The following is a 16009-nucleotide window of genomic DNA, read 5'->3' as shown; positions in this document are numbered from 1 at the left end:
TACAGGATTTACTCATTGTTCTGGTGAAGAACAGGGGAACTACTCTAGTGATACCTCAATTGACTAGAGAAAAAAGACAAGAAGCAGTAGAAACAGTTTTAAGCACAAACTGCCATCAACGAATCAAGTTGTCAGGAGACACAACAGGTCTGAAGGCAGACTTTTCAGTGATCAGAAGCAAACGGGTTTATTTCTCCTAGGAACAACACTGACAAAATAGGATAATAGAAACACCATGTCTCTCTCAAGTCCATACATCCTGAACTCAGGATGGTGTATCTCAGTTAAGGTGGCATAACACTGATTTGTCATGTCGATAATCTGTAATACATGAACACCTTTTTTTAAATTCCAATCTCTTTATGCCCCAGCACACTACACTGGACAGTGGTCATGCACAGCAGACAGTTCCCAAATAATGAGAGCCATTAAAATATGATGTGTATTCTTATGACATGTATACTAAACTGAAGCTAAGATACTTCTATTTGGTTTTCTTTCACACGTATCACTATAATAATCTCAGTGCTTCAGAAAGGTATTTTTTACAATTCCAATATGATAAAGGAATTGGATTTTCCTATCATATATGGAAATAAACAAGGTAAAAAAGATTTTAACTTTCTATAAATTTCAAATACATTTGACATGGTAGAATTGGAGTTTTCAGATAATTTAGTGTTCTAATATGTGTTCAATGCAAAACTGAGTAATTTCAGCTGCCTTGGACAGAATGCAATTCTTCAACAATGCAATGTGAGAATATCAAGTAAAGCACCCACAAATGGAAACCACAAAACAGTAAATCACAGTAAATCACTAGATTTATACTTATTATATGTATATACACAAAGAAATACATTATCCATTATGCATTTATAAAATAATAAAGACAATTAAATATACTGAAATACTTACAATGTAAAATAACCTTCAGTTCAACAAGAAGTTTCTTTGAACCTCCATGGCTTGTACCTGGAAGTTTTTGCATTGTTTCTCCTTTTTTATTCAAAATTTCTATTCTTAACGCTCCTATATTTAAAAGGAAAAATAATGGACTTTTAAAATATACTGTGGATTATAAGTGATCAGAGATTGCTGTATGCTTCCTTTTTTTAACAAGAGTGCATAATAAATTTTTTAATTGGCATTTAATGTTTTATTATTTGGAAGAAAAAAAATATACCTATTGGTGTACCAGCAAATCTTGTTTCATTTGGTAATAACTCATCCCCTTCAGGCCATGTTACCGATAATCTGTCAGGAAGTCTAATAAAAAAGAAAGGATGAACAGTTTTTCAGTGATATTAAGAAAAGGTAATTTATCTTTAGCTGAATATACTGGAAACTATTTTTGGGGTAAAAAAAAAAACCCAAACCCTGAACTATTTCTTCTTGGTTTAAAATTTTGTTTCTACTGAAACAGCTGAAACAGCTGACTGCTCTCCCATTTGGGAATAAAACTGAACTTCTTTTTGTTGCTGAAGAAATACTAAAACTGTAATTAGAAACTCCACAACTATGTAATTACAACTCAGTGCTTACCTTGCCATTTCATCCTCTATGTATTTTTTAACGACTTTCTCAGACACTGTTCTGTCAAGTTTTGAGATTGGAATAATTCTCATTTCAGCATACAACGCCTGTGGTTCCTGAAATAAAAATTCAGTGCAGTTATAAATGGCCAGATTACAGTATGTCAGAGAAGACCAAGGGACTAGACAAGTTGACATAGACATAATGCAACAAGCTAATAAATACTACCTGCGGACAGCACAAGACACTGTTCTAAAATTTGCTGAAATCACAATGGTTAAGAATGGTTGCAAACATACTATTGATACCAACTGTGATACTCTATTTGATATGCAAATTTAAATGCATCAGATTGTTGACACTGGATAATAATTTTAATATATTTATATTAAAACTACAGTAACTAGTTTGATTATTTCTAGATTGCTGAATGTCAAAACCCACATAATTTTCAATAGTTTAAAAGTAATTTAAATAAATCTGACACAGGATTTTGTTTAAAGATTTCATAGGTAAACTAGGTGTGTGAATCCTTTCTATATTTGTCTTACCAAAGCAATTTGAACCTCTCCTCCAGTGGCAAATATATCCCCATCATGGTCTCCATACAAAAAAAATTTCTCGATACTTCCATAGAATATTGGATGAGTCTTAATACTTTTCACCTGCAAAGAGAAGACAACAATTAATGGCAATGCATTACTTCTGCATCAAATACATAGTATCTGCCCTTTAGAGGGTTCAAATCACCTATGACAAAACAAGCAAAACCCCAACATCAGTGAGCAACTAACTTACCAGCTGTCCAGTTTTGTATATTTTTCCATCCCACTCTATTGCAGCATACATTGTCCAAGGGCTCTGCAATCTTTTGGATGGTATATCAGTACGTACAGTTATTCCTTTAAAGACTGTGAATTTTATCTGTTTGTCATATTTTTCATGACAGTCTTTGAGCCACAAAGCAAATTCTCTGTCAATTTTCATTCGCTGCTCCTACGAAGAGATTACAAAAGAAATACATATTAGCAATGCATTAAAAAATTTAAATCTGACCACTTCAGAAGTTGGAACAATTTTAAGAGTACAGAGATACTGTACTCAAACATAAAAAAACCTAACAACAAAACCAAACCCCAAGGATTCTTCAGCTTGAAAACATGACAAAATTCTAGGAAAGCTACACTTCAAGTCAAAGAAAAGTGCTTCCCCCAGCAGCCATATTCCTCCATGAAGGGTGTCTTTCTACAAAAACTGTCATATAACATCTAAACAAAGTAACTGTTTGAGAAAATAAAGGGAAAAATACTGAGTCTTGTTTTCTCAGATTTAAAGATTCAGCCTTATTACTCACTAAAACAGAGATATATCTGCTACAAAGTCCTGCAGAAATGCACAAGGTGAATGTTATTTAGAACCAGGCAATATTCAGTGATATGAGCAAATTAGCAGTGAGCAAAGGTTTCTGTATCATGTGCATTAAACTTTTATCAAGAAGAAATACTTAACATAACGCAACTATCACCTGTCCATTGAAGATTCTCGTGAACAGAGTATTTTTATCTTTTAGCTTCAGCTCCAGATCCATGAAAGTGAGTTTGTTTGTGCTGACCTGGAACTTATCATTGGTAAACAATGCACCAGAAATTCTGTAGTAGCATTCAACTGGTGCCAATCCTCTCTTCTTTGGAGGAGCACACCAGTCAAAACTGAAACAAAAGGAGAAAGACATTAAAATCCCCCTTTATAAAGAGAGGTTTACATTATGGAAACAGACTGGTTTACATTGTAGAAACAGATTACCACTTACTCTTCCACGGTTGTGTATGGTATTAATCTACCATTCCAAAAACATTCAAAAATAGGCCTTTTTCCTCTGGCACCTTTTTCTACTATAAAGCAGTCATCATCATCATCATCGTTTAATCCTTGATTTAAAAAAAAAACAACAACAAAACCAACATAAATTCATTAAAAAAACTAATATAAAAAACCAGCGTAGACTAAATTAAGTTGAGCACAGTAGCAGTGCACATGATATCAAGGTAGCTATATACAACATAAGGAATTTTTTTCATATTTTAAATATACCAAGCAGAAAAACTAGGAAAGCTAAGTAAAAATTTTAAATAGGAGTTGAATATTACCAAATCTACCAAATTTGAAAGTTTTGAATTTGAATAAGTATTATTTTTCCTCTTAATTTCAACTGATGTTCTTCTAATATCATAAAATCTCTTCACAATTAAGCTCAAGATTTTGTAAAAAAAAAAAAAAAAACCAACACAGTATATTTTAAACTCCTCAGCATTTGAAAACTCATCACAACTGAATAAACTAATTTTAAATTAAGGACTTCAGACTACATGTTGTCCTTTGCAGTATTCTGCTATCAGAATCTTTTGAATCTAACTGCTGGTATTTTATTAGTTTCTTGGAGCAAAGATCTAACAGTCAGAAAGATGGAAAGTTTCAATCTGACTACAGTCCCTGAGAGTTTATAGTTTGAAATCAGACAGTGTTATACCAAAGATCAGGTTTACACAAATAAGTTACCACAACAGCCAATTTATTCACAGGATCTGTTCATCCAAAGAATGTGAACTTTTTTGTTCTGACACAACTTAAATCAGGTAATAATTTGCACTTCAATTTCAATTGTTTTAGTTTTTATTTCATTTAAACATTTAGAGTAGTGGAATTGTCTATGATAGGACTGACAAGTAGCAAAACATTTCACTCACTTGATGGATAGCACGGATCATCAGGGTATGTTTCTTTATCATACAGGAAAGGATGATATCGGATGATGCCTTCCACTATACCTTCTTCTTCAACATGTGCCTTAAACTCAAAACTATCTGCTGCAGTATTTATATACAATGTCTGCATGTCATCTTTGATCTCCCTCAGATTGACAATCTTTGGTACTTTTCCTTTTTCGAACATTGAAATCTGGAAGAAAACAAGTTGATTTTTCCTCAGATCAAAAGACAAAGTAATTAGCATTTTGACACTTGACTGTTAGCAAATGAATAAGTTCCTATGCTGCAACAATAAATAGTTTAGCTTTAAAAAAATTAAATTACATACACATCTTAAAATGCTGTAGTTCAAAACGCATGAATAAAGAGAAACAGGCACAATATGAAATAAGCTGCCATTAAAGAAGACTTTTGACTAATATGTAATAAAACCTCTTACCTGAATGTCGATGTTGTTGAAAGGGCTTATGTCTTTTGTTACAGCATTAGTTTCATTTCCTTTTGGTCCATGGATATAGTAGTGATAGATATGTCTGAAATATTTAAAAAAAAATATGCAAAACCAGAAAGTGAAATTCAGAAATTGCACATTGTAATTTAAAAAAAATCTAAATAAGCTCATATTTCTATTAAAATATCCAATTTTTGGATAAAATAGTTGGAAATAAATTGGAAGAAGATGCATAAGTGAAAAAAACCCCTATGATTGTTACATGGCTACCAGATCTTTTACATCAAAGCACAAACTAAAAAACTACTGTAAATTGTTCTGCACTCTGGAGATGAGAAAGAACTACAGATTAAGTTTTCCCCACTTTGTTTCTGATACCAGTTTTGTATCAATCACCTAATAGCAATTGAAACATTTAACCAACAATCACTATCCTTAAGTTATTTACCAATATTTGAATATAGGCAAGAGTCATGGATGTGCTCAATTCTTCTATTTCTAAACAGTATTTTCTAATGGGCATTTTTGCTCATTTAAGAAACTTCAAAAAACACGGTCAGATAGATTAATTCATTTCATAGATACAAAGTTTGAGAAAACTGAGGAACTTAACTCCATTTACTTCAACTTCTCAGCAAGCTAGCTAGTTCTTCCAACTTCAAAGACTGAATCCTTAAACCTTAGGGTGGTGGCATGCAGAAAAATGAGATTATACGAGTCAGTGGGACTGAATGCACCCGCAAGCGCTTTGCTTCTGACATCCACTACACTAAATGTGCCCCAAGAAGAAATCTTGCTTCCCAGCAAAAAGCTCCTCATAGCCTCATTGCTTAGGACTTTACAGTATGTCCAAATTGCTTAGCATTTTGTCTGCTTTTTCTCCAGACTTCAAAAGGTGCTCTCATGGCCTTAAGACATAGTTATTTTAGGGGTTCGTCTCCACTTCAAAGCATCCAAAACAATGAGGGCTCTGCTGTAGCCCACTAAAGCAGAATGAAACATGTGGCAAAAGGTATGGTAGAAAGGTATGTGGAGGTGTTTGAGGGAAAAAAGGCCATTACCAGAAAGCTAAATCTGATTAGTTTTACTGTAACAGCTACAGGGCATATACTTGAATAATTGCACCTGGTCCATTTCAGATGGAGGCAGCACTTTCATTTCAAGAGATGGTTGGAGAGAACTAATGCACATAACCCACAGTGTGGGTGTTTACCTGAACAGCACCTAGAAGCTAATAAGGGACCTAAGTTAATCTGTCAGTGCACATATACCTCTACATTTTCATGAAGTTAAAAAGGGTTTTGGCCACATGCAACACTGAATGATGTTTCATATGATAAGGTATTATCTAATCCTTATGATAATCCTCATTTTAAGAATTACCTATTATTATTAGATTACAGGTAATACAAAAATTAAAATTATAGTTCGAAAACAAAGGTCTATAATTTGCCAGATTTCAAATTTGATCTATCACTTCCTATTTCAGATCACATTCACAGAGAGACAGATCACCTTAACAGGTAAAACCAAACAATTCACAGGTATCTCAGACTTCCCTTTCTCCAGGCTCTGCAGGCCTACTGATGTACTACTGAGTGGAACAGTAGCATATATTGTTCACCCTCTTAAACTGGGATGAAGCAGCAATACTTTTTTGTCGTTGTTTAAAAAGCCAACCAATCAAAAGATTTCAAAAAACTATAAATACAAAGCTCTATACCAAGGTTAGGAGCACACCAGGGAGCAAAATAACTGATCAAGTTATTAATAATAAGATAACTAATTATTACATTAATAATACAGCATGACATATGCTACTAAAAATTACATTGGATAATTACGTTTCAATTATCAAGTCACATTAAAACTGATGCTTGTAAACATCTTTGATTTAGGGGGCCACATTCGGTTGTTCTAGTTTCTGTAAAATCAGTTAGATAGGAAAACTAACTGTAGCATCAACAAAGGATGTATGAACAGCTTTAACAGGAAGAAGGCCAGTGGCTGAGAACAAAAAGGAAGCAATTCATAATTAGCTGACTGTTAGTAGCCCATTTTTAACTAAAACCTTTCAAATCATCAACTTACGCCAGCTGCCTTGTCCAAAGGTGAAAGTAGTTTTTCAAGTACTGCATGTGATCTGGTTGTACACCTGTAATGACAACTGCTGTGAAACTCTCTTTATCCCTTTCTTCTAATATTAGATTATGAAGAAATCTTTCATCATCACTTGTGATGTGAGTAGAGTCAGATGGCTACAAAAAGAGCAAAATAATAAAAGTAGGAATGCAAACTGAATTTCTGAACTCCCATCAGCTTTGAAAGAGATTAAAAAACATAACAGGAAAGTAAAACAGAACATATGATGCTAAATATCAAAAAAGATTAAAGTTTAAAATAAAAGTTTCCAAACTAAAGTCAACAAGCTGAGAATGTGACATCCCTGACCCAGTTCATTTTCAACTCACATCACAGCATTTGAAGTGTTCAGTCTAGAAATGGATTTAATCATGTTTAATGTGACACTGTGGGATATCCATGTTCTCATCCATCAAATGGGACTATTATACGTATAACACATGAAGTCTTTTTTAAGAAAACAAAGCCAGAAAAAAATTATTTGCTTTTAAAGCAGGTTGCTTTCTATAACAAAAACTGAAGTGGAAGAAACACGCTTTTGCTGTAAAAAAGAAATGGTGAATTTCCGGATGAAATATGCAATAGTATCTCACAGAAACAGAAATTCTCAATTATGGAAGCTACTAGTTATCTTTTCCTGGATGGATGCACTTTACTCTTATGACAGGTTTCTAAGCTGCATAAAATCACAGTGGCTGATGTCATGCTTCATGCTGGACCAATGGATACTCCTTTACATTTGTTACATACAGAAAAGAAGCTATTTTTAAAACAAAGATTGAGATCTTTACAGTCATTGCAAACAATTGGTACAACTGAGAAGATAAGCTGTAGCAAATGCAGCTTCGTGCCTCGTTTTGCAGGAAAGCAGGCAAAACCCACATCACTAAGTCATGAAAGGAGACATGCCTTACCTGCCCATAGGTGGTGAAATAATTAATCAAGGGTGTTCTATTAAGACTTGCTTTTCTCAGGGAATCAAAGACCTCTCCTTAACCAAGAGAATAAACTACCATGGCACTTTCCCCTACATTCTTAGCATCCATCTCAACTAGAAAAGTACTATTTACTTATTGGCAATATTAAATGGTCCAGGGAAGTGAGTGCAGTAAAGACAGGTGACTATTATCCCTTGAGAGAAGATGATCAGCTGGGGTGCCATCAGTGCCACTTCTCTTCAGTGTTCTGGCCTTGTTCTACAATGCCTTATGTTTGATATTGATTACATCTTGATTTCTTTGCAAAAGTAACTTCCTTTGCCAACTCAATGCCTCAAAGACTCAATTATTCTTCTCACCCTAGTAAGCCATTACAACTTCTATTTCTGCCATAGCATTCTCTTGCTCACCTATGTGCAGCGCAGATCATTTTTCATGTCATTGAAGAGACAAATTTGCACACTTTATTTCACATTGCTATAATTAACTGGCCTAGGTATTTCAATGATTGGCAAAAAAATTCCTAAACCCAAGTTATCTATCCATTACCTTCACATCTCATTTCTATTACTTGAGGTCTTCACATCATCTCTTCTCTCTTGGATAGTTACAAGTTATTTTTTTCTTCTAATAGAACTTTACTTACATTTTTTAACTGTGTCAACTTTAATTTTATATTATCACCACAACTTTTCCAACAGTTGATTGCACCACCTTCTTGTACCACCTTTAGTAGTATCTACACACCTCCTTCAGCTACTTTCCTCCAACTTACACCTTTTTAATATTAAATATGGAGGGAAAGCATTTGTGTCCTCTACAAAAAAGCTGATTTTGTCTGCTTTTATTTTCAAAATAAAATAAAAGCAGACTATTTTATTTACAAAAATAGTGTCTATTTTTGTGACTCTACCTTCTCAACAATATTGTACAGAGATTAAAAACAAAACCCTGACAATTCATTTTTTGTTTCAAGTCACTGACCCAAGATTGGCACGATAAAAACCTTATTCATCTCCTGTTCCTTTCTCACCCATATAAAAGGCCAAGAACACTGATATATCCCATTTCATATGGGCTTAAGGTCTGATTACCTTGTCACACACAGCACCCACTCTGCCTCCCATCTGCACCCTTAGCTATGTTCTTTGCCTTTACCACCTTGCTCAAAAATATCCAAAGAACAGTTCTTTTCAGTCTTCCTCCTTATCTAACAGCTTTTTCGCTCAAGTTTTTCCTCTTCATGAAAAGCATCAGGACAGTTCATCTTAATTTTCAGCTGAATAGTTCACTTATTTTACAAAATAATGAATATTTGTAAAACCACTCGGTTTTGTTGATCTGGCTGGACTTCTCTCCCAGAAGAAGTTAGTTCTACAAATTTCTACATACACAATTTGTTTCCCTAATTTATTCATTGCTATTTCAAAGAACACACATTTTCTTTATGTTTCATACATAATAAAAAAATTGCTGTGCTTAGAAAAGTATTTTTAAATATATGGCATTTCTGTCCCTTAATTTTAACTGACAAAAGAAAACAGAAACACGTAGAAATGAAGCCTTATGATACAGTGTCTTCAAGTTTCCCATTATTTCCTTTTACACTCCAGAGTGAAAATGATTCAATAAGATGAAGATATCCTCAGATAAGTATTACATAAATATTATATAGTTAAATCACGTTAACCTGGGAAAGGCTTTCAATTAAAAAGGAGAAAGTATTAAGGCTATTTACCTTTCTGTTTCGAATGAAACCAGTATATATTGCTTCTTTGTGTTTCTCCTTCTTTTCAAAATCCTCTTTAGAAAGGACAAGTTCATGAACATCCTGAGATTCTGCAGGTTTGCTTATCATCTGATTTTATTAAAGAAAAAGCATTTAAAATCAAAATTAGACTTAAAATGAACATAATAAAATAGTTTAATGCTGTGATTAAAAGCTAGGAAATAACAATCTGATTATATAAAAATGTTTTAAAATAAAGACAGACATTTACTTACTCTGGCAGACTGTCCAACGAAGAACACTGCTTGTTTGCCTCCAACTCCAAAATAAGAGATATCACTATTTAAACTACGAGGCACTGGCAAAGGGCGTACATATCCTGAATGATCACTGAGAAAAAAAGTGCCCTTAATAAATTTTCTCAAGACAAAAGTAATGTAAAAAAAACAATGAAACTTCTGATCTAAATAGCTTATATTAAATTCTTCCTGCTTTCACCTTGTTAAAAAATCCTCAAATTTAGACCTATTAAAACTGTAATATTAAAATGTATGTGCCTAAGATTCTTGATGTATTCTTTCTGAAAGAATGATGACCAAATAAGTATTTTTCTAAGTCCTCTTATAAAACATTTCTGTCCCTTCTCACAAACTAAATCTTATTCAAATGAAAATGCTTAGAAAGCAAGCCTGACCCTTCTGACAGCATCCTTTCATAAAAGTACTTTTAAGTCAAAATGGGAAATAATGCCAACCAACCATTAATTGCAGGCTTGGAAAGACAGCATATGCTATCAGTAATTAAATTCCAAGTCTCTCAAGTCAGCCTGAACAGTCTTACCTAGTTTAGGACAAACATCTATTTTTAAATCATAGCAGTCCCAAATGAAAAAAAGGTGTAGAGGTTAACCTGTTATAATCTGCACATACACTCCCTTTGAACGGTAGCAACCCACAGTTTAAACCTGTAGCTTTAGAATGCTGTACATTTCCACTGTTACTGAACTCACCTGCAGCAATTTCAAAAGCAGTGAATTTCTTTACATATGACCCAGAACCACTTTTTATGCACTTATCTCCAGATGTTCGAAAGATTTTGCTATTTTATTTGGAGATGCTTCCAATGCAAAAAACCTTCCACTAACCGTATTACCACTTTCCACTGGCCCACTACTTTTTACAGTAGTTACTCAGATGAAAAGACTGAGGCTGTAATTCTCATCCTCACATTTACTATTCTATCCGAATATTCACACAGTACACCATAAGATCAGAAGAGCAGTTTCATATTATGAAGCTTCTCTACTTCCTACCTACAAAAAGTATAAATCTAATTATGTAATCATAAAATGACAGATTTTAGCTAAGTGTTGGTACAGAGTTATGTCTTAAAGGGGTATTTTGTGAACCTTTGCAGTTTGTTAATGGTTGTAGAAATATTTAAAACTTTCTAACCTTTCAAAGTCACCTTGTCTTGTAAACTTTGACAATCTATATACAGCCCAGTTGTTAAGCTGTTTAGAAGTCATTCCACTTCCATTATCGATCACAGCAACAGCTGGTTTTCCTTGGGAATCATCAAATAACTGAGGGGAAAAAAACCAACACAACTTAACAAGGAGCACCAATAAAAAGGGATAATGTGAACTACACCTAAAAAAGGTAGAATATCTCCATCTTACCAATTTTATCTGTATGCTCCGAATACCGGTATTTCGGGATGTAGCTGACAGAGAATTATCAATCAACTCAGCAAGGGCAAATGCTAAAGAAATTGAAGAAACATAACCCTATTAAATAGGAGTCAGAAAACAGACACCCACTTACCTTAACTATTCACTTAGCCTTAAGGAACACATTTCCATCCAGACTCTCTAAAAAGAAAGTTTTATTTCCTGCAATTTACAAGGTTCTTCAGAATGCTACAGTGCAAGGTGCAAGTTATACTGGCCATACACTTCAGACATGTAAAAGAAATCCCTTGAGTATTAGTACCATGCATCAACACTGAAGCATGTGGCATTTTCCCTCAAGTTGTTTTTGAAGTATAAAAAGAGTTCTACATTTTTTTGCAACTTTCTTCATTGTGAACAACAGCAGTTGAGCATCAGTTATGTGATCCATACTTACTATTCCATATCAAAGAATAATGGTCCTTCAGCAATACGTGAAATTGGTTAAGCACGGCCTTAGATATGTGGCAAATAAGGAGAATCAGCTGCAGTACACTTACACAAACTCAAAACTGCTATTTGCTCTAACAGTCAATTCTAGTACAAAACAAACAAAAGTAGACAGTTTAACATAGCTAGCTTGCAAATCTGAATTACTGGTATGTTGCGGAATTTCACAAAATACCTCAGTATGGTCTCCAAGAGCAAGAAATAGTAACACATTAGAAAAAATATATACCAGTAATGTCATTACAGAAGTGGATCTAAAAATTATTCTGTTTGTAGTCTTGATCATTGTAATCTCTTTATGATTGCAGAATTACAATCACAAGAAGACTTATGACCACCACAACTTTTGGGCCATTTTAAAAGCTTCTGTGGTAGCAATATGAATACATTCAGTGCACTCAGAGCACAAATCCTTTTTTTCTCTGTCACCTATTGCAGAGTACAGACAAGTTCAAGAACTGACATAAATGCATATGAAAAGTTTCTCATAAACACCTGAAGCTTGTTCACTCTTTAAGAGAGAATGATGACTTAAAACCACTGTAGCAAACTGTTTTAGTAATAACACAACAGAGGAAAATACTGCAAAAAGTTTACCATTCCTTCAGTAGTAGAAAAGTTTGCTGTACTACTAAAAAAAAAAGAAAAATCAACCCACTTCAAAAAGACAACATTGAGATTCCATCTTTAGATCACTTCTCTGATTCATCAATAAGTCTGTTTCAAGCTTTGGGGTAATTGTATTCACGGAGAGAAAACAGCAAATGTATGCTGGTGATACTGTCCAACGGACCAAACATAAGTTTAAAATTATTTTGAACTACAGCAAAATGTGAAGAAATTTTCATTATCTAGATCTGCAAACACTGACAGGCAAAGCCCAGTTAAACTTCACACTGTTCTTGCTTGCCCAGTGCTTCAACCTGTCCAGGTCTCTTTCCAAGATAGCTCTCTCCTGATCTGTCTACCTCACCATCCAGTTTAGCATCATCAGCAACACTGATAAATTCACAACAGAGAAGTATCTCATTCTACTGCTTTTGCTCTTATTTTTCTTGTAGTTTCCATCATGTATGGAAAAACACAGCTTTTAACCAGTGAGTTCAGCGTCTAGGCCAGAAGAGACCTTCAAAGATTATGTTGTTCCAACCCCTCGGCCACGGGCAAGGACATATTTAACTAGATCTCATTGCTCAAAGCTCCATCCTTGAACATTTCCAGGGATGAAGCAGCTACAGCTTCTCTGGGCAACCTGTTTCAGTGTCTCATCACCCTCACAGTACAGAATTTCTTCCTTATGTTCCATCTATATCTACTCTCTTTCAGTTTAAAACCACTATGCCACGTCCTGTCACTACAGGCCTTGGTAAAAAGCATCTTCCCATTTTTCTTATAAACATATTTTAAGTACTAGAAGGCTGCAATAAGGTCTCCACAAAGCCTTCTCTTCTCCAGGCTGAACAACCACAACTCTCAACATGTCTTCACAGGAGAGGTATTCCAGCTCTCTGATCATCTTTACAGCCCTCCTTGGACATGCTCTATTAGGTCCAGCTCTGCCTTGTGCTAGGGGCCACAGAGCTGGGTGAAAGTGCTCCAGGTGGATGTTTCACAGGAGCAGAGTATGGCTGGAGGATTCATCTCCCTTGACATGGTGGTCATACTACTTCTTACACAGCCCAGGATATGATTGGGTTTTTGTGTGCTGAAAGTACACATTGCTGGCTCACGTCCAACTTTTTGATTGACCAGTACCTCCAAGTCTTTCTTGACAAGGCTGCTCTCAATCCATTCAGCCCCCAGTCTGTATTGATACTGGGGATTGCTCTGACCCAAGTGCAGTTCGTAGTTCCCACAGTACTCCTTTTTAAAAATTAGTGTGATGTTTCCCTTTTTCCAGCTACTGGAAATTTTGCCTGACTGTCAGGTCTTTTCAAATATCATTGAGAATGGCTTGCTGACTACATCTGACAGTTCTAGACTCTGGGAAGCATTGCATGGGTCCCATGGACTTGTATATTTAGGTTCCTCAGATGGTCTTGAACCTGATCTTCTCCCCTGATGAATGGGAATATCCTTCCCCCAGTCCCTGCCTTTAGATTCAGGGACTCAAGATTGTGGGAGGAGCAACCGAAAGTGAAAACACAGGCAAAAAATTGTTTAGTACTTCAGTTTTCTCCATGCCAGTTGCCACTAGACCCCTCCCCCCCCCATTTCATTTATTGAGGGTACAATTTCTTTTGTCATCGTGTTTTAATGTATCTGTAGAAATCCTTATCATTCTTTTCACATTCCTTGCCAAATTTAGCTCTACCTGTGCCTTAGCTTTTCTGATCCCATCCCTACATTCCCAGGCAGTATCCCTGTATTATTCCCAGTATTCATGTCTCTGCTTCCACTGTCTATGCATTTCCCTCTTGTGTTTTAGTTTGACCAGGAGGTCTTTACTCAGACATACTAGTCTTCCTTGCCTGATTTCTTGCACATGAAAATCAATAGTTCCTATGCTCAAAGAGAAAAAAAGTCTTTAAATAGTTGCTCTCTTCTACTCCTTTATCCCCAAGGGCTGTTTCCCAGGGTGTCCCATCCACCCTGCCCCTAAGCAACTGAAAGTTTGCTTTCCTAAGGTTTAGAGTCCTGACTATACTTTTCACCTAGCCTATATTCATTGAGATCATGAATTCCACCAGGGTGTGATCAGTACAGATCAGGCTACTACCCCTCTAGACCCTTCCAGTAGGCTCCTCTGTGCTGGTGAGCAACAGGTCCACTAATGGCTGCTGGCAAGAACAAAGCACAGATCTCAACAGAATGCTTTGGGTGGTCTAATATAGCAATTCCCGTGCACAGGGATACACACATCACTGACCAAACTGTCAGTGTACTTTGAGCACAGTACCCCCAAACCTGAACCAAAACAGCGTCTTCATTGCAGCAGGGAACAAACGAAGCGCAGAAAGAGGAAAGGGGAAAAAGGAGACTGGTCCTTAAAAATATATTTGCTATTTATAGATGTCAATATTGTTTTAAAACAGAAATCACAGTGGGAATGGTATCATGCTTGAGTCTTGATAGTTGCATTTTTTTCTGCACAATTTTGAATGTGCTGTACCTAAGAAGTACATACTTAAAAAGTAATCATAGCCACAGACAGAATTTTCACAGAAGCCATAAACAGAAATTATTTTTTTCCATAAAACAATACAAAATGCTGGTTACATATTTAATACACCAGTTAGATAAAAACTAATTAAAGTAGCATCTTTTAAAATGAATACTTGCTCTTTTTGGTAAGTTAAGCCCTGTAGAACTCCCGACGGGAGGGCACACAAAATTCTACAGTAGCTCATAGAAAAACTGTTCACCAAATTCAAACACAAAGTTTCTTTTGTTTAGTATAGGAGACAAAAACCTGATAACACAAATGCACCCTGTCTGGATGACATCCAGGAGATTATTCAGGCTACAGTTATTTTGCTTCTAAAATATTCAAACTCCTTTAAGAAGTATTTGAGGAGATACCTTTATAAATCTGGATTATTACATGGCCACTTTAATTCATTTTTAAAAGAAAAATTTGCATGAGAAACATAGTTTTTTTTTACAGTTAAGACTTTTTTTTCACCAGCTATAACTAAAAGTTAAAAGTTAAACTAAATTTAACTCTTAGTTATAACCACATTACATTCATACAAACACCGTTTAAACACGATTATCTTGGCAACTACTTACGCAGAGGATTTTGCCCTTCGCTGGCATAGTACTCGTACATGCCACTTTTGACAAGTGTATCATAGTGGGGCAGGAAGTCAATTCGTTCCTTGGTTGCCAAAAGCAACATTTGATCAACTGACTGCAGCAGATATAAAGTGACTCCATCTTGAACAAGTTCGCCTGCAATGAAGATGAAATACAAGGTTATATTGAAGAGCACTACAAATTCTGCTCTCAAAACCAGTACTGGTTTACCCTCAGGTAATCTCTATATTTTGTTAGGCATTACCTGCTCAGCATTTAGCAACAACATTTAATTTAATATCTTTTCACATTTCCAAGCTTAATAATGCAGGTTTTCTCAGGTGATAGCTACATACATGCCACTATTCCCTATCATTTACAGAATCTGTAATGGACAGTAAAAAAATTACTTAGCATAACTGTCTTTCATACTAGCAAGTAGTTGTCGAAAACTTGCTTGTGAAAGTCACCTTTGTAACAATTCTTGGCAAACTATTACAGGACTTGTACTTTCAGTTCGCTATTGCG

At 35.2% G+C, this 16009-nt stretch overlaps 1 protein-coding gene across 1 annotated transcript in view; it reads right to left on the bottom strand.

Annotated features, from left to right (window-relative positions):
• Positions 1-16009, bottom strand: part of SMCHD1 (structural maintenance of chromosomes flexible hinge domain containing 1) — a 71613-nt gene that overhangs the window by 43423 nt on the left and 12181 nt on the right. The window contains exons 3-17 of the mRNA XM_027650927.1: positions 15476-15637; positions 11243-11325; positions 11016-11146; positions 9837-9951; positions 9571-9690; positions 6844-7010; positions 4741-4834; positions 4281-4491; positions 3347-3464; positions 3062-3245; positions 2335-2532; positions 2088-2201; positions 1546-1652; positions 1187-1269; positions 919-1032 (exon numbers count right to left, since the gene is read on the bottom strand). Coding sequence (XP_027506728.1) covers positions 919-1032; positions 1187-1269; positions 1546-1652; positions 2088-2201; positions 2335-2532; positions 3062-3245; positions 3347-3464; positions 4281-4491; positions 4741-4834; positions 6844-7010; positions 9571-9690; positions 9837-9951; positions 11016-11146; positions 11243-11325; positions 15476-15637 — 2001 coding nt within the window. The remainder of the gene's footprint in view (positions 1-918; positions 1033-1186; positions 1270-1545; positions 1653-2087; positions 2202-2334; positions 2533-3061; positions 3246-3346; positions 3465-4280; positions 4492-4740; positions 4835-6843; positions 7011-9570; positions 9691-9836; positions 9952-11015; positions 11147-11242; positions 11326-15475; positions 15638-16009) is intronic.

The sequence above is a fragment of the Corapipo altera genome, unplaced genomic scaffold (assembly GCF_003945725.1).
Source record: "Corapipo altera isolate COAL_440 unplaced genomic scaffold, ASM394572v1 24, whole genome shotgun sequence".
NCBI classification, from domain to species: Eukaryota; Metazoa; Chordata; class Aves; order Passeriformes; family Pipridae; genus Corapipo; species Corapipo altera.
Note: the sequence above shows the minus strand (reverse complement) of the source record. Positions and strands in the feature narration are given on the sequence as shown.